Raw genomic sequence first — 19,052 nt, 5'->3', positions numbered from 1 at the left:
AAACAGAATATACTAACAAGTGATAAAAACACTAATAAGTGTTAATATTCTGCCCGCCAATATTGCTAACCAAGAAAAGATGTTACATGAGTTGACCAGAAAACTGTTCCATTAGACCATTCTTTGACCATTAACATTTTTCATGCATTAGAACATTATTTCAATGCTGTAAACAGCATTTCGGCGTAGGATGGGTTTGATCAGCAGCTAGTAGGTAGACATTGAACCTGCGAAGAAACATATCCAGCACTATCACAAATCTCTGTACGTCTCACATCATCACACCTAAAAATCCTCTCCTTGTGTTTCTTTAGTGTACTAGCTAATACACCTGAAATTGTCCGTTAACCCCATTGGGTTCCATGCACATCTGGATCCTAAAAAAACACTTGGAATTGATTACTGAACAGACTGTGGTGCATAAAGTTGAACATATATAAATGAATGGCGCAAGTAAGTCTCATAATAATAATAATCTATGCTGGTTATAATAATTAAGTTAAAGGCTCAGTGCAGTCAAATTCGTTTTTCCTGTTCCTGTATCATTTTTGTACAACCAAAGTTGAAACTAACACTGTAAAAGTGTGAAAAAATGTGATCAGTGTGATTTCCTGATAGTTGCTGGTTGAAAATACAATCTATTAAGCAGGTTTTGCATGGGTTTTGGCTTGCCTTGTGAAATAAGTTAAAAGACCAATAATAAAGAGACCTCCAAACCTCTCTACAAATAACCCGCTAGTTTTCAGGTTACATATCCCTCCCATTAGGGTTCTCTGCCTCCTTTCAAAATCCTAACTGTGGTTAATGCACTGCTCTGGCCCTCTTTCCTGCTCCACTCAGAGCACTCCCAGACAGTCCTAGCAAAATGCTTGCCTGAGAATTATTATTTTTTTTTCTAAAAAGCTTTTTTGTTTCTTTTTGACCATTTTAATACAAAACTACACTACATAAGTATGTGGACACCCCTTCAAATTAGTGGATTCGGCTGTTTCAGCCACACCCGCCGTTGCTGACAGGTGTATAAAATTGAGCACACAGCCATGCAATCTCCGTAGACAAACATTGGCAGTAGAATGGCCCGTACTGAAGAGCTCAGTGACTTTCAATGTGCCACCGTCATAGGATGCCACATGTCCAACAAGTCAGCCCTGCTAGAGTTGCCCCTGTCAACTGTAAGTGCTGTTATTGTGAAGTGGAAACGTCTAGGAGCAACAACAGCTCAGCAACGAATGGTAGGCCACACAAGCTCACAGAACGGGACCGCCGAGTGCTTAAGCGCGTAAAAATCATCTGTCCTCAGTTGCAACAGTTCCAAACTGCCTATGGAAGCAACGTCAGCACAATAACTCTTCATCGTGAAATGGGTTTCCATGGCCAAGCAGCCGCACACAAGCCTAAGATCACCATGGGCAATGCCAAGCGTCGGCTGGAGTGATGAATCACGCTTCACCATCTGGCAGTCCGACTGACGAATCTGGGTTTGGCGGATGCCAGGAGAACGTGACCTACCCAAATGCATAGTGCCAACTGTAAATATTAACGCTACAGCACACAATGACATTCTAGACGATTTTGTGCTTCCAACTTTGTGGCAAAAAGGAATTTAAAAATTTATGAGCCCTCCACTTATTGTATATAGGAGACGTTGCAATTTACGCGACAAATTGTGCCACGCCAACTGCCAGCCACAAAAGAAAATGAACCAGGCTCTTTTACGCCCTCTTCCGAATGGTAGCTATAAATGCAGGAAGCTGCGCACAGTGCAACAAGATGATGAAGTGTGAATATTTCTGCCACCCACATACAGGAAAACAGTTCCAAATAAATAACATTATTACGTGCTCCACCACCCATGTTATCTACATGATTAAATGTCCATGTGGGCTGTGTTATGTAGATAAAACCTCTTGTTCTCTCAAACAGAGAATTGGTGAACATAAAAGTTAAATCAGAAACGACAGGGATTATCCAGTCGCAGTACATTTTAAAATGACCAAAAACATGACAGTTCTACCTTTTAGATTTTGTGGCATAGAGAAAGTCAAGATATCAGACAGGGGAGGTGATAAATAACACTGAGCAAAATATGTTTTTGGAGTTTCCCCCTCCAGACATTATTCCCAAAAGGTCTTAATGATGAAATGCATGTTATGTTGTAAATGTGAACATAAACTAATGCCACCACTTCAGATTACTCTGACATTTTTTTCTTGCACTGTACCCAATGATTTATGAAAACTTACTTGATAGGTTGATGTCCTCATTGTGGTTTTACAGACGTGTTTATGTTCTGTACACACGTTATTAGAAATGGACATCGTTATATTTGGTAACGCTTTTATTTTCCCTCGACTCAAACCCATTCGATGCATTGAACAGATGTGGGTGGAACAATGTCTACATAAGGGTAAATAAAAAAAGTAAAAAAAGCTCTGACGAAGGCCTTGAGGCCGATACGTAAAGCTTAATAAAGAGTAGTGATACTAGCAAGAGCAGTGTGCGGGTTTCATATTTTTTTTTTCTCATGTTATTCAATTGTTACCATGCACCTGCAACAAAGCTAGCTCAGATGTGTGAGAGCCTTTTGAATCACAGTAACTCACTAAAAAGTTACCCAGAAATGATTTGATATTGAGATTGATATAAAAAAACTGCTGCACCAGGCATAGTTCAGTGAAATACATGAGCCGTTCCGGCTCACACAAGCCAAGGCTCGTGCAAGGCTACTTACTTACTTACTTAACAGTGAAATACATATTCTGAAAGCAGTCTAATTTCATGCACAAATCATCTCACAATGCTTTTTAAACCAAGTATTTGAGGAACACAATCTATTTAAGAGATCATTTGGGCATTCAATTTAAAACATGCAAACGGGGAGATTGATTTACAACAGTTTTTGCTCTGAAAATGCTAATATTACCATTTGTTGGCAGTAGCTAGTTTAATAAAACCAAATTGTGGATTGCAGTCACTCATTGTCCATAGACTGCTTCCAAGGTACGTATTTCCAAACAAAGGGTATTTTGAACCTCTGAGTGCATTCTACAGCAAAGTAATGGGGAGGGAGACATTCTTCTCGCTCTGACAGAAGATAGTCTTTCGGCAGATTACAGACAGGCTCACTTTAGTCTCTTCAAAGCATTTGGATAATACTTGAGGAAGATTCTGCTGACTATGTCGTAGGTGTCCCCCTGCGGTTTGGAGGGGTACTTCCGGCTGTTGAAAACAAAGCCCTTCTCCACCTGGAAGACGGCCTGGTTGAAAGCGTCTTGCCTGAAGGGTCGGCCCTTGTCCAGGCACTCCACCAGGGTGTTGACGAACAGGCTCCAGCGCTGGGAGTAGTAGTCTTCCATCAGGCCGCCCCACTCCTTGCTTGCGTAGTCCAGAATGTTACCCTCGGGGCCCCACAGGGTGATCTGGTTCCGGGCGTTCATGTCGTACAGCTGCGCCTCCACCTCGTCCAGGGCCAGGGAGCGTGCCCGCTCCAGCCATGTCCCCAGCAGGAAGTGGCCGTCGCTGGACAGCAGGCGCTCCAGCTCTGGGAAGAGGTCGTACACCAGCACGCCGCCCGCCGTCAGGAGCTCCGGAAGCTTCTGGGCCTGGAAGGCGTCCCGGATCTCGCGGTAGTAATCGGTGGTGAGAAGCTGGAGGGCCTGCCGGGTGACGTCCACCAGGTCATAGCGGAACGTCTCCTGGGCCATGAGGGGCCGGGCCGCCTGGTACAACAGCCTCCAGGCCTCGTACAGGTCGGCCCGCTGGTACCACACCTCCGTGGTCATGCGCAGTGAGGGCCGGTGCACCAGCGGACTGTGGTTGTGGTTCTTATAGTGTGGCACGGTGCAGTTGTAGACGCTGCCAAAAAGCAGCTTCCAGGCGGCCGTCAGGTTCTCGTGGGTGCTGCCGTAGCGGCGAGCTGCGTACAGCGACACCCACTTGGCCAGGTTGACTGGCTCCTTGCGCCACGCCAACTCACTCATCAGCTCGTACACCACAGGGTTCTGCTCGATGCCCTCCGGCGCCAGCCCGAGTCCAACCAGGGTGGAGTTGGGGAAGGCAAGAGCCTCGAACGGCCCCGAGTTGAGGCTCTCCACTGTGCCAAAGAGCCCGCTGTTGCCGCCAAAGTTGTGGAGCATGCACCATATGAAGGGCTGGCCGTAGAAGGACTTGGTGAAGGAGAAAGCTGGCATGGATTCAGCAAACAAGTCCAGCACAATCATCCGGCCGATAGGCACTCCGTGCAGAAGGGCCTGAATCTGGGCAGGCTTCCAGAATGCTGCGTCATGCACAAAGAGCCAGCCCTGCATCAGCCAAATGGCCTGGGGATCCACTGGAGACAAAAAAAGATTTTGGGGTGAGGGAGAAGAAAGGCAGAATTCTTAATAGGGCTCGGAAGTACGGGCAAGGGGTCGACGGGGCTGTGTACAACACCCATGGGTGGCACTATGCCAGGTCAGCCCGGGGTAATGAAAATAGGACAACTACAGCAATTACAACCCAATGTATACTGCCATTTCAACAGCCCGCCAACTGCTGTGGCCGGCAATGCCGGCAGAAAAACTACTAACACAGTGTCTAACAAAGCTAGTGTCAGCTAATTAACAGACGTTCCTTTTTATGCATCGTTCAGCATGCACATCTCACCTGAGGTCATAGTGGCGAAGACGGCATGGCTAACCGCGGACAAGGAGGCAGGGTCCGAGGAGGCCGGCGTCATCTCATTGAAGGTGTCCGTGTTGTAGACGTGGTCCGTGCCAAACTGCTTGACCAGCTGGGACAGGAACATGGAGCCGATCTGATGGAAGAGGGGGTCATGGGGTTCTAGGGTGTAGGAGCAGGAGTAGCTGCAGTTGAAATGGCTCCAGGGAGGCAGTTTGGTCAGGTTGGCTTTCGGAAAGAGCCTGGGAAATAGAACAGAAAAGGACTGAACGATCCAGTAAAACACTGTTGCCGAGCACATTGATCTTAACTGATTCAAAGACCACGAAATGGCTATTTAATTTGTATTCCAACAAAAAATATATAACTGAAGCCAAGGGTTGAGGAAACGGTTTGAAATGGTTTTGAATCAGCAGTCATACCTGGCGATGCCCTGAGGCACAATGCCAGAGAAAGCTGGCAGGACAGGCAGCATTCCGAAGGATCTCATTCGGTCTAAAATCTTGAACTGGAGGGCAGAGGAAACATATAACATACATCATTATTATTGAAAATGTAGGGGGGAAGCCATGTTTGTATGTAGACCAATCAAAATGATAGTACTTGGAGGTAGAGCTGCTTCACGTGCCAGGACTGTGGTAGGGGTCCGCCCCACTGGAACAGGTTCCCCATACGGTTCCAGGCTAGGAAGGCGGGGCCGGTGAAGAAGTGGTCGATTTCAGTCTGGTTCAGCCCCAGCGAGAGGTACATCTAATCCCTCAAAAACAGCTTGATGTCAGAGTTGCCATTTATATAATTTTTTAACACAGGTCTAGAATACAATACAGTTTTACATGGACAAAATCAGGGGTTGGAACCAAAATTATTTTCCAATTGTTCAGTTCCGAACAGAACACCTTTTTTTTTTTTTTTTGCATTCCAGTGTTCCGACCAGAAAATAAAATCATTCTTTATTTTTTTACACCTGTGTAATCAACAGTTTTTACAAAATAGCTCATTAATTTACTACATGCAATTAGCATGGATAGAGAAGCTTCCTATGAAACACATAAGCTAGTTGTTAACATGTTTAATTGGTCAGTGCAGGTGCAAGAAGTGACTGAAATTCCACGGGTGGGGAGAGAGCGAGAGAAAGGGCTAGACAAGGTTTGGCTTAAAGCAATGAACATCATGACATGGAATATAAACTAGAATGTGTTTATGATACTACTAGCATTAACTTCTTCAAATTACAGAATTATCTACTTGACATGAGGAACATATCTGTAACAAAAAAGTACATTAACCTGTTCTCAACAATTTTTTAATAGCAGTTCTGTCCTGGAACACTAGAGATCACTTCCGATCCCGGGTTTTGTTTCTGTTTCTCGAAAAATGTCATTTTTCGGTTCTGTTCCCTGAACCGGTTCCAACCATTGGTTTAAATAAGAAAAAGTCAGCAAATAATTACTTTGCACTTTTACCTGACATTACCCACTGTAGTAGGAAATTAGTTGCAATACACACAGTTTGCTCCACCTCAGAACATACAAACACACAACAAAATACACAGTATGGGATCTTGTTACCTCTTGCCACAAGGCCTCTTGTCCAGTAAATGCCAAAGGCAGATTGATGCCATTCAGCGCCATCCAGTCGATCTCCCTCTGCCATCGTGGCCAGTCCCACCACACCGTGGAGTAGCTCTGAGTGCATACGTTCTGATAGTACCTGAATCTGGAAACAAGAGAAAGACATTACTGGGGAGCTACACTGGGGCATCAGGAAAACAATAGGTGTTTAGCTGCTACACTGGATGCCAGGGTTTTCATTAGGAAAATGTGAGGCCGGACAACGTGACCGGGAAGATTTTCAATTTACCAGACATTTGTGAAACCCATTAGGGCGTCCACCCACGGTGCTCAGAATGACAGAATCACATTTAGATTAAAGTAATGCATCTTAAAGGGAAGAATGCAGAATTAGGTTGCAGTTAAACATTCTGTTTGGTTTCATCTTTCCAACTAAAAGTCCCAATATGACATACTATCACTTTACATTTGTATTTTGGGAGAAATTTAAATTTTATCAGAATTTGACCGAAGTCATGTCGGAAAAGTGAAGTCAAGAGAAGAACACACGAGGGAAAACATAGCAGGAGTGAAGCCACTTCTCCAATAAGATGATAAAGACTGCTAATAAGTGTTTCAAGGCTGCTACTGGTTAGCTAGTAGGGGTAAGCCACCATGGGTGTAAAAGTGTATTTCTTATTATAAACTTTTGCATAAATATTCCATAGATGGAATATAATCAATCTACGTTGTTAGATGTGGAAAATATATCGTGCAACCTTTCCTGAAGCAGCCAATAAAACAACATTTTCAAAATGCAATTCACGGGAAAATAAAACGTATAAAGTAGCGCACCTGATGCGAGCGGTTCCATATGTGACAGAGATGAAAACCTCCATTAGAAACTTAGAAAGAGGGGGAATCTAAAGATGCAACAACTAGGATGGGTTGCTAATATGACTAGGATTGTGCCTTTGGCTTCTGGACAATGAAAGAAAGTTGATATGAAACCAATAGAACAGGATATAAATGGCATACGAGGAAGTCTTTCATAGGCGGCGCGTCCAATAGGCTAAGCTTCCCTTAAAGTAAATTGTAATGCATTTGCCAAAATTATATAATTACTCCTGTCTATTCAAAAATCTATAGAATTCATTCAAAATACTTCACCAGAGAGCATGACTTAGCCACAGAGCAATCGAGGATCATTAGCTTCTTTAATAAAATAGCTGTGGATTGTTTCAAATCACAAACTCGTAGGCCTATGCTATTGGGGAAGCCCACAATTTGGGCAGTTCGCGGGGCAAAATATATATAAAAGTGTGAAGTTAATGTGTCATGAGTATAAGTTAAAATGTTGAGCCAAGAAGGAGGAGCGGGGTGTGTAGTGAAGATACAGGCGTCTCTCTCCAGAATGCATGCTCTCAGCTCTCCAGAATGTGCTCAGGCGTCTCCCGCCAATTATTGCGCATTCATTGTTTCATTGTGTGAATTGGTTGCCCTTTGATTGTATATTTGTATCAATTCCCCACTACATACAGTGCATTCGGAAAGTATTCAGACCGACTTTTTCCACATTTTTTTTTGGGGGGGTTGCTGTACAGCTACTTTCAGGGTCTTTGTCCTGTTGGAAGGTGAACCTTCGCCCCAGTTTGAGGTCATGAGCGCTCTGGAGCAGGTTTTCATCAAGGATCTCTCTGTACTTTGCTCCGTTCTGGCCACTCTACCATAAAGGTCTGATTGGTGATGTGCTGCAGAGATGGTTGTCCTTCTGGAAGGTTCTCCCATCTCCAGAGAGGAATTCTGGAGCTCTGTCGGAGTGACCATCGGGTTCTTGGTCACCTCCCTTCCCCAGATCTGTGCCTCGACACAATCCTGTCTCGGAGCTCTACGGACAATTCCTTCGACCTCATGGCTTGGTTTTTGCTCTGACATGCACTGTCAACTGTGGGACCTTCTATAGACAGGTGTGTGGCTTTTCAAATGTCCAATCAAATGAATTTACCACAGGTGGACTCCAATCAAGATGTAGAAACAGCTCAAGGATGATTTTTTAATAAATGAGAAATTAATTCCAAAAACCTGTTTTTGCTTAGTCATTATGGGGTATTGTGTGTAGATTGATAAAATATTATTTAATCAATTTTAGAATAAGGCTGTAATGTAAAATTTTTTGGAAAAAGGGGTCTGAATACTACTCGAATGCACTGTATATGGCACAGCTGTCAATGTTTTGGTCCTTAAATGAAACTGGTATCCTTTTAGTTAGTCTTTAATGCAGGGCCGACAGACAAATTCCTTACTTTCTCCCCCTTCCACTTGCCTCTTCCATTTTTGCGGTAATGCTGCAATTAGTTGGTTGTAATTTGGGGTAGAGCAGACATTTCCATATATTTATGTTAGCTGCATGTGTGACATTACTCCACCATTCGGATTTATGATATCACTTTCAAAGACTATACATTTGTTTTTGTGTGTGAAAAATAACATTTTATCAATTAGTATAGTTGAGTTTAACCACAATATTTGTTTTATTATTTGTTCTGTCTTTTCTGGTAGATTAAACTGAAATTGCAACCAATTTTCTATGGCTTGTTTTCAAAATAGCAATATTTAGGAGATTATTTGATTTTCAAATAACCGAAAGTGAGAGGATGTAATCTGAATAAAGGAAAAAGGACATTCTTGAACATGGGGTGAGACACAGCGAGGGAAAAAAGTATTTGATCCCCTGCTGATTTTGTACATTTGCCCACTGAAAAAGAAATGATCAGTCTATAATTTTAATGGTAGGTTTATTTGAACAGTGAGAGACAGAATAACAACAACAAAATCCAGAAAAACGCATGTCAAAAATGTAATAAATTGATTTGCATTTTAATGAGGGAAGTAAGATTTCTGGCTCCCAGGTGTCTTTTATACAGGTAACGAGCTGAGATTAGGAGCACACTCTTAAAGGGAGTGCTCCTAATCTCAGCTTGTTACCTGTATAAAATAGACCTGTCCACAGAAGCAATCAATCAGATTCCAAACTCTCCACCATGGCCAAGACCAAAGAGCTCTCCAAGGATGTCAGGGACAAGATTGTAGACCTACACAAGGCTGGAATGGGCTACAAGACCATCACCAAGCAGCTTGGTGAGAAGGTGACAACAGTTGGTGCGATTATTCGCAAATGGAAGAAACACAAAATAACTGTCAATCTCCCTCGGCCTGGGGCTCCATGCAAGATCTCACCTGGTGGAGTTGCAATGATCATGAGAACGGTAAGGAATCAGCCCAGATCTACACGGGAGGATCTTGTTAATGATCTCAAGTCAGCTGGGACCATAGTCGCCAAGAAAACAATTGGTAACACACTACGCCGTGAAGGACTGAAATCCTGCAGCGCCCGCAAGGTCCCCCTGCTCAAGAAAGCACATATACAGGCCCGTCTGAAGTTTGCCAATGAACATCTGAATGATTCAGAGGAGAACTGGGTGAATGTGTTGTGGTCAGATGAGACCAAAGTCGAGCTCTTTGGCATCAACTCAACTCGCCGTGTTTGGAGGAGGAGGAATTCTGCCTATGACCCCAAGAACACCATCCCCGCCGTCAAACATGGAGGTGGAAACATTATGCTTTGGGGGTGTTTTTCTGCTAAGGGGACAGGACAACTTCACCACATCAAAGGGACGATGGACGGGGCCATGTACCGTCAAATCTTGGGTGAGAACCTCCTTCCCTCAGCCAGGGCATTGAAAATGGGTCGTGGATGGGTATCCCAGCATGACAATGACCCAAAACACACGGCCAAGGCAACAAAAGAGTGGCTCAAGTAGAAGCACATTAAGGTCCTGGAGTGGCCTAGCCAGTCTCCAGACCTTAATCCCATAGAAAATCTGTGGAGTGAGCTGAAGGTTCGAGTTGCCAAACGTCAGCCTCGAAACCTTAATGACTTGGAGAAGATCTGCAAAGAGGAGTGGGACAGAATCCCTCCTGAGATGTGTGCAAACCTGGTGGCCAACTACAAGAAATGTCTGACCTCTGTGATTGCCAACAAGGGTTTTGCCACCAAGTACTAAGTCATGTTTTGCAGAGGGGTCAAATACTTATTTCCCTCATTAAAATGCAAATCAATTTATAACATTTTTGACATATGTTTTTCTGGATTTTTTTGTTGTTATTCTGTCTCTCACTGTTCAAATAAACCTACCATTAAAATTATAGACTGATCATGTCTTTGTCAGTGGGCAAACGTACAAAATCAGCAGGGGATCAAATACTTTTGTTCCCTTACTGTATTCTTACTAATCTGCTAGAGAACCAGTTTGGATGTAAGTATAACTTTTGTATGACTGACGCCTTTAGTGAGAGGTCTAATGCTTTAATAATTTCTGCCCCTCCGAATTCATATTCATTATATAAATAGGCCTGTTTAATTTTGTCTGGCTTGCCGTTCCAAATAAAATTGAATATATTTTGCTCATATAATAAAATAAAATAAAAAAACAGGTCGCTAGGTGTAGGCAAGACCATATGCAAATAGGTAAACTGGGATATGACTACAGAGTTCATCAGGGTGATTTTTCCACAAATAGACAGGTATTTTCCTTTCCACGGTAGCATCTATTTTTGCTAACTTTCTATTACAATGTATTGTAGTGAGATCATTTATTTCTTTCGGGAGATGTATACCGAGTATGTCCACATCACCGTCAGACCATTTCATTGGTAAACTACACGGTAATGTATTTTTTAGTGATCCAATAACGTAATATAGTACATTTATCTTCATTTGGTTGTAATCCAGAGAGGTTAGAACATTTATTTAGATCCTCTATAAGGCTGTGGAGGGATCCAAATTGTGGATTTAAAAGAAAACATGAATCATCAGCGTACAATGACACCTTTGTTTTTAAGCCCTGGATTTCTAACCCCTTGATATTATTGTTGGATCTGAGTTGAATAGCTAACATTTCGATGGCCATAATAAATAGATATGCCGATAGTGGACAACCTTGTTTTACTCCACTTGACTGTTTAATACTTTGAGAAGTAGCAATTATTTACTATTTTACACCTCGGGTTACAATACATAACTTTAACCCATTTCATAAGAGATTCTCCAAAATTGAAATATTCCAGGCATTTATATATAAATTCCAGTCGTAGTTGATCAAAAGCCTTTTTAATGTCAGCTATGAATACCAGGCCTGGTTTCCCAGATTTGTCATATTTCATAGTGTTCTATTGTTTCCAGTACTTTTCTTACATTATCTCCAATGTATTGTTCATGTAAAAAACCTGTCTGATTATGATTAATAATATCCGACAATACCTTTATAATTCTATGTGCTATGCATTTTGCTAGAGTCTTTTGCATCACAACACTGACGTGTAAGGGGCCTGCAATTTTTTTAATGGACTGGTTCTTTATATTTACCACTTGGATCTTGTTTCAGTAATAATGAAATCAGACCTTGTTGAGTGTCTGATAATCTATCATTTTTATAGGAATGGTTAAAACATGCTAATAACTGTACTCTGAGTATATCAAAAAAGGTTTGGTATACCGCCACTGGTATGCCATCCAGCCGTGGAGTTTTTTAATTGCATCAAGAAGTTCCTCCTCTGTTATTTGGCGTTCACATTAGTGTCTCTGTACAGCTGTTCATTTTACATTATTAACCTTTTCACACGTACCAACAAATGGTGTGATCATTCTACAGTGGTCCCTGCAGCGTACGCTCAAACTGGTTTGATTAGAACACTTAGTTATTACGCCCAGTTTCGAGCAAGCCACAGTTTTTTCACAGGAACATTTTGCACAAACACAGTCCTTACAAAGTTATGTCCTAAATGTAAGCAGTTTATTTTTTGGATGCAATGTTCAGACATTCACAGAAGTAGCGACAGCATACACAATCATCCAAATCGGGAAATGTAGGCTACATTAGTCCTAGCGCTAACTGAAGAAAGATTGAAGTAACACAAGAGGTCAAATTTAGATAACTCTCAGCTGTCAGAAACCACAATATGAATTAGCTAATAGTAATTACTATAACTATATAATTATAACTCATCACATCACGGGTGAGTTCACCATTGCTCAAAATAATTGAGTAAAACACTTTGTAGAAATCGAAAGTAATCCGACGATGGGTAGTTTGTGCATGCCGCCGTGTTTGTTTTTTCGCCTCAACCAAAGATAATAAGAGGAGACAAGATGAGTTTGGTCTGTTTGCAGTATTCATGTTGAAGGGGGTGTGTAGTCTACGATCATTCACTTCCCTTCATTCACTTCCAGAAGTTTACTTGAAAAATGAGTGAACCATTCCTTCACCTCATTATAACATCTTTGGTCTGACAGACGTTTACGTGACACCCAGAATGCATTGTATAATGTCAACAAACATGGCGCCACACATAGCTGGCAAATAGCTTAGCATTAGCTCATTTTAAAATCAGTAGAACCTTCAAAAAAGTATTTTACACACATCATAGGTGTCCATTACGATCTATGCAAAAATCGGAATTTGTCACCAGTACTTGAAAACGTGAATAAAACTGTAAATACATTATGCTCCATACATACAAAACCTACATACATGCAAACTGTATGCTACAGTAGAAACAACAACACGATATACAGAAAATAAGGCACTTACTTTGATAGGAACACACACATGTCCAAAGTTATTATTTGTAAGGAAAACAACAAGGAAGGCAATGCAAGCGCCAGCCAGAAAATATTCAAATTCGCGCAAGACCGCGCAAATGTCTGCAAATTTGATCTGGGAAACATTAGTGAAGACGTGTTTGGGCTCTCCTCGAAGAGAGAAGTTTGTCCAGCTCAGTAAAGCCTCAAACATAAACTGTCCGCAACACTGAAATGGGCTACTTCTATGTCAATTAATGAGGAGGCGGAACACACCTCAATTCAAACTGTTAAAACATACAACTTGTTAGAAAATAATTTGAAATTGACAAGTTGAAACATAGCCTATAGATAATTAGCAGGCAGCGCGAGTTAACTGTCCTGTCGCGTAACAATCACATTTTGGAACAGTGAGTGCATTCTGACATCATGTACATAAAACAACTCACGCTGGGGTGACCATTAGAGATATTTGGAACTCACGTGTTTAAAGGTTAATAGAAAAAATATCCATACAATTAATTTCAGTTAGTGGAGATGGAGGAGACTGAAACGAAAACATATGCTTAAAATACTTTGCTTCCTCTTTCAAAATATAGTTTGGTGAATCATGGGTGACTCAGTCATTTTTAACAAGTTTCAGTAAATTATTTTTGGTAGCATTTCTATGTTGAAGATCAAAAAATAATTTGGTGCATTTTTTCCGATATTCCATCCAGTTCGCTTTATTTTTATAATATATTACACTTGCTCTTTCTTGAATAAGTTCCTCCATTTCTTTATGTTTTTCCTCTAACTTATTCTGTGCCTCTATGGTACTGTTTTTATTTCCATCTATCTGTACGGTTAGTCCTTCCATTTCCTTTATTAATATGGACTCTTTTGACCTAAATTGCTTTTGTTTTAGATATGAGTACTGAATTGCATGGCCTCTAAAAAGGCACATTTAAAAGTGTCCCATACATTAAGGGGATCTGCAGTACCTATGTTATGTCGGAAAAAGTCAGTTATAAATTCTTCTGTCCTAGTTAAAAATAAGTTATCATCCAATATGCTTTGATTTCATTTCCAATATCCTCGCCCACGTGGAAATTCTGTAAGAGTAATGTATATGCCAATTATTTGATGGTCCGACCGTGTTCTGTCCCCTATCAACACTTTTAAAACTTTTGGTGCCAGCGAGAATGACATAAGAAAGTAGACAATACGACTAGCTTGATTGAGCCTCTGCCATGTATATGTCACTGGGTCAGGATATTTAAGCCTCCATATATCCACTAGTTCCAATATATCCATGACATTCGTGGTTTCCTTAAGTGCATGAGGGTGATAGTTTGTAGTGTGGTTTCCTTTACGGTCCATAGAGGTATTTAAAACCGTATTATAATCTGACACCATAATAATAGTCTTGTATTCCTTGTAGGTTTGATAAATTATTATATATATTTTCAGAGAAGCGTGGATCATCATTATTTGGACCGTATAGATTAATGAGCCATATCTGTTTATGGTACCAGTCAAAAGTTTGGACACACCTACTCATTCAAGGGTTTTTCTTTATTTTTTTACTATTTTCTACATTGTAGAATAATAGTGAAGACATCAAAACTATGAAATAACACATATGGAATCATGCAGTAACCAAAAAAAGTGTTAAACACATCAAAACATATTTTATATTTGAGATTCTTCAAAGTAGCCACCCTTTGCCTTGATGACAGCTTTAAACACTCTTTGCATTCGATCAACCAGATTCATGAGGTAGTCACCTGGAATATATTTAAATTAACAGGTGTGCCTTGTTAAAAGTTAATTTGTGGAATTTCTTTCCTTCTTAATGTGTTTGAGCCAATCAGTTGTGTTGTGACAAGGTAGGGATGGTATACAGAAGATGGCCCTATTTGGTAATAGACCAAGTCCATGTAATGGCAAGAACCGCTCAAATAATCAAAGAGAAACGACAAACCATCACTACTTTAAGACATCAAGGTCAGTCAATACGGAAAAAGTCAAGAACCTTGAAAGTTTCTTCAAGTGCAGTCGCAACAACCATCAAGCGCTATGATGAAACTGGCTCTCATGAGGACCGCCACAGGAAAGGTAGACCCAGAGTTACCTCTGCTGCAGAGGATAAGTTCATTAGACTTACCAGCCTCAGAAATTGCAGCCCAAATAAGTGTTTCACAGAGTTCAACTAACAGACACATCTCAACATCAACTGTTCAAAGGAGACTGCATGAATCAGGCATTCATGGTCGAATTGCTGCAAAGAAAACACTACTATAGGACACCAATAATAAGAAGAGACTTGCTTGGGCCAAGAAACACGAGCAATGGACATTAGACAGGTGGAAATCTGTAATTTGGTCTGGAGTCCAGATTTGAGATTTTTGGTTCCAAACGCTGTGTCTTTGTGAGACGCAGTGTAGGTGAACGGATGATCTCTGCATGTGTAGTTCCCACCGTGAAGCACGGAGGAGGAGGTGTGATGGAGTGCTTTGCTGGTGACACTGTCTGTGATTTATTTAGAATTCAGGGCACACTTAACCAGCATGGCTACTACAGCATTCTGCAGCGATATTGCCATCCCATCTGGTTTGGGCTTAGTGGGACAATCATGTGTTTTTCAACAGGACAATGACCCAACACACCTCCAGGCTGTGTAAGGGCTATTGGACCAAGACGGAGAGTGATGGAGTGCTGCATCAGATGACCTGGCCTCCACAATCCCCCGACCTCAACCCAATTGTAATGGTTTGGGATGAGTTGGACCACAGAGTGAAGGAAAAGCAGCCAACAAGTGCTCAGCATATGTGGGAACTCCTTCAACACTGTTGGAAAAGCATTCCAGTTGAAGCTGGTTGAGAGAATGCCAAGAGTGTGCAAAGCTGTCATCAAGGCAAAGGGTGGCTACTTTGAAGAATATCAAATATATTTTGATTTGTTTAACACTTTAGTTACTACATGATTCCATATGTATTATATCATCGTTTTGATGTCCTCACTATTATTCTACAATGTAGAAAATAGTAAAAAAAATTAAGAAAAACCCTGGAATGAGTAGGTGTCCAAATTTGACTGGTACTGTAAGTATTCAGACACTTTGCTATGAGACTCGAAATTGAGCTCAGGTGCATCCGGCTTCCATTGATCATCCTTGAGATGTTTCTACAACTTGATTGGAGTCCACCTGTGGTAAATTCAATTGATTGGGCATGATTTGGAAAAGCACACACCTGTCTATATAAGGTCCCACAGTTGACAGTGCATGTCAGAGCAAAAACCAAACCATGAGGTCGAGGAATTGTCCGTAGAGCTCCGAGACAGAATTGTGTCGATGCACAGATATGGGGAAGGGAACCAAAACATTTCTGCACCATTGAAGTTCCCCAAGAACACAGTGGCCTCCATCATTCTTAAATGGAAGAAGTTTGTAACCACCAAGACTCTTCCTAGCGCTGGACGCCCGGCCAAACTGAGCAGTCGGGGAAGAAGGGCCTTGGTCAGGGAGGTTATCAAGAACCCGATGGTCACTCCGACAGAGCTCTAGAGTTCCTCTGTGGCGAAGGGAGAACCTTCCAGAAGGACAACCTTCTCTGCAGCACTCCACCAATCAGGCCTTTATGGTAGTTGACCAGACGGAAGCCACTCCTCAGTAAAAGGCACATGACAGCCCACTTGGAGTTTGCCAAAAGGCACCTAAAGACTAAGACCATGAGAAACAAAATTCTCTGGTCTGATGAAACCAAGATTGAACTATTGGGCCTGAATGCCAAGCGTCACGTCTGGAGGAAACCTGGCACCATCCCCACGTTGAAGCATGGTGGTGGCAGCATCATGCTGTGGGGATGTCTTTCAGCGGCGGGGACTGGGAGACTAGCCAGGATCAAGATGAACAGAGCAAAGTACAGAGAGGTTTTTGATAAAAAAAACCTGCTCAGGACCTCAGACTGGGGTGAAGGTTAACCTTCCAACAGGACAACGACCGTAAGCACACAGCCAAGACAACGCAGGAGTGGCTTCGGGACAAGTCTCTGAATGTCCTTGAGTTGCCCAGCCAGAGCCCGGACTTGAACCTGATCGAACATCTTTGGAGAGACCTGAAAATAACTGTGCAGCAACGCTCCCCATCCAACCTGACAGAGTTTGAGAGGATCTGCAGAGAAGAATGGGAGAAACTCCCCAAATACAGGTGTGCCAAGCTTGTAGCATCATACCCAAGAAGACTTGAGGTTGTAATCGCTGCCAAATGTGCTTCAACAAAGCACTGAGTAAAGGGTCTGAATACTTATGTAAATGTGATACTTCAGTTTTTTTATTTTTTATAAATTAGCAAAAACTTCTAAAAACCTGTTTTTGCTTTGTCATTATTGGGTATTGTGTGTAGGTGAGTCTGAATACTTTCTGAAGGCACTGTATCTGACTCCTGTATGCTGTGGGATGCAGTGAAGGGCTTTATTAGGGAAAGGTCAATAGCGTTCATATCTGGTCTCAACAAGGATTGAAACCGTAGAGTACTTGACCTCGAAACAAAACTGTCACAATTAGAAGAAGCAAGTATGTATATATGTACCACCCCAGACAAAATTCATGAACGCAACATAAGAACAGACTTCAATCACTTAAACATAGATCTGAACACACCAATCATTACATATGACACCAAGCATTACATCTCCATATATGCAGAGAATATCCTGTTATTCTGCCAAAATACACAGCAACCTCCCTCATATTCTTTACATCTTTTGTGAATTTAGCCACATTTCTGGCTATAAAATCAACTGGGTCAAGTCTGCCCTTTTACCTATAATAATAATAATATAATATGCCATTTAGCAGACACTTTTATCCAAAGCGACTTACAGTCATGCGTGCATACATACCTCTAACATGTGAGATTATCCAACGGCAACACTTGGCACTATGGTAGTAAAACAGTTTAGATGTCTGGGAGTTGATATCCACCCCACAATCCAATCCATAGTTACAAATAATTACAACAAGAATCTCAAAGATGTGGTGTCAGCTCTCGAAAGATGGACTACATTTCCAAATTCATTCCAATCACGAATCTCTATTCGAATGTGTGACATGTTTTTGTATTAACACCTTCACCGCTATTGTCTGCTGATCTAATGAACGAGCCTAGATCGTAACGAGCAGGCTTGGGTCATTACACTATCCTCTCCGTTCAGGAGTGCGTCTCCATGCTTTACTATTGCAAATGTATGTGCTTCTCGGACACCAATGTAGCGAATGACTACAATGCAATGCCCCTTGTGGGTCACGAACCGGGTCTCCCAGCCCGTAGGCACACTTACTCACTGCTCCAATAAGGTAAACTCACTAGGAGATCGTAACAACAAAAGGGTTGTTACAATACTATTTGTGGAATGTGTTCCCAGGAACGTTTACAGCTTTAAAGGCTGTATGTATAAAATGCATAACATTCTCATATTTGTGATGGAACAAGATTCACACATTACAGCTGAGCTGCTTTTTCCTGCTTCTAAACCCACTTCACATTCAATTAAAACATGTGGCCTTATTTGGGATATTTGGATTTGTTAAACTAGAACAATTAGTTTACATGCAAATTATATTGATAATGCACAATATGGCGTTGACTTCTGCATACATCCCCAATGCATCCTGTCAGACTAAATTAATCTCGGCATCCGTAAAGTCTCGTGCACCTACCTGTGTTGGGTGTTGATGCGCAGTAGGCCTGTGATTTGCGGCAAAGGGCACGGAATGTTTAGTTGATTACCTGACCAGGACACGTGACAATTACAGAAGTATTTCAAGTAATTGTAAATCCCAGAGGCGACAGCCACCCCAGTGCTGCCTGTGGCTAAGATTCTATTGTTTTTCGCTGACCGGAGCTCACATACGTCCAAACTGTCATTGGATAAAGTTCTGTTGACTGACACTATGAACTCACGCGATCTATTTCCAAGCAGACGCTTGAGAAGTTCCACTACAGCTCTTCCCTGAGTCTTGTCGTTGGCTTGCGGTTTTAAATGCGCCAGAGTCTGAAACTCGCATTGTGCTGATATATTACAGACTACTACGAGCAAAGCAAGGCTATAAATGCATCTAAATCTCATTTTGATCACAGTAAACTCAAACGAAACCGGTACATGCATCCGTGAAATAAAATACGAGTTTGGTCAACATGCAGTCGAACAGGAAGTTTT

The 19,052-nt window shown here is 41.7% G+C and overlaps 1 protein-coding gene across 1 annotated transcript; it reads right to left on the bottom strand.

The window, feature by feature from the left end:
* Positions 1–2,483: 2,483 nt before the first annotated feature.
* LOC121547177 (alpha-N-acetylglucosaminidase) lies at positions 2,484–19,033 on the bottom strand. The gene is made up of 6 exons (XM_041858312.2): positions 18,553–19,033; positions 6,228–6,375; positions 5,263–5,409; positions 5,082–5,167; positions 4,645–4,901; positions 2,484–4,330 (listed from the first exon to the last, which is right to left on the bottom strand). The coding sequence occupies exons 1-6, from the start codon at positions 18,999–19,001 to the stop codon at positions 3,123–3,125; spliced, it is 2,295 nt and encodes a 764-aa protein (XP_041714246.2). The 5' UTR covers positions 19,002–19,033; the 3' UTR covers positions 2,484–3,122.
* Between the last annotated feature and the right edge of the window lie 19 nt (positions 19,034–19,052).

The sequence above is a fragment of the Coregonus clupeaformis genome, chromosome 31 (genome assembly GCF_020615455.1).
Source record: "Coregonus clupeaformis isolate EN_2021a chromosome 31, ASM2061545v1, whole genome shotgun sequence".
NCBI classification, from domain to species: Eukaryota; Metazoa; Chordata; class Actinopteri; order Salmoniformes; family Salmonidae; genus Coregonus; species Coregonus clupeaformis.
Note: the sequence above shows the minus strand (reverse complement) of the source record. Positions and strands in the feature narration are given on the sequence as shown.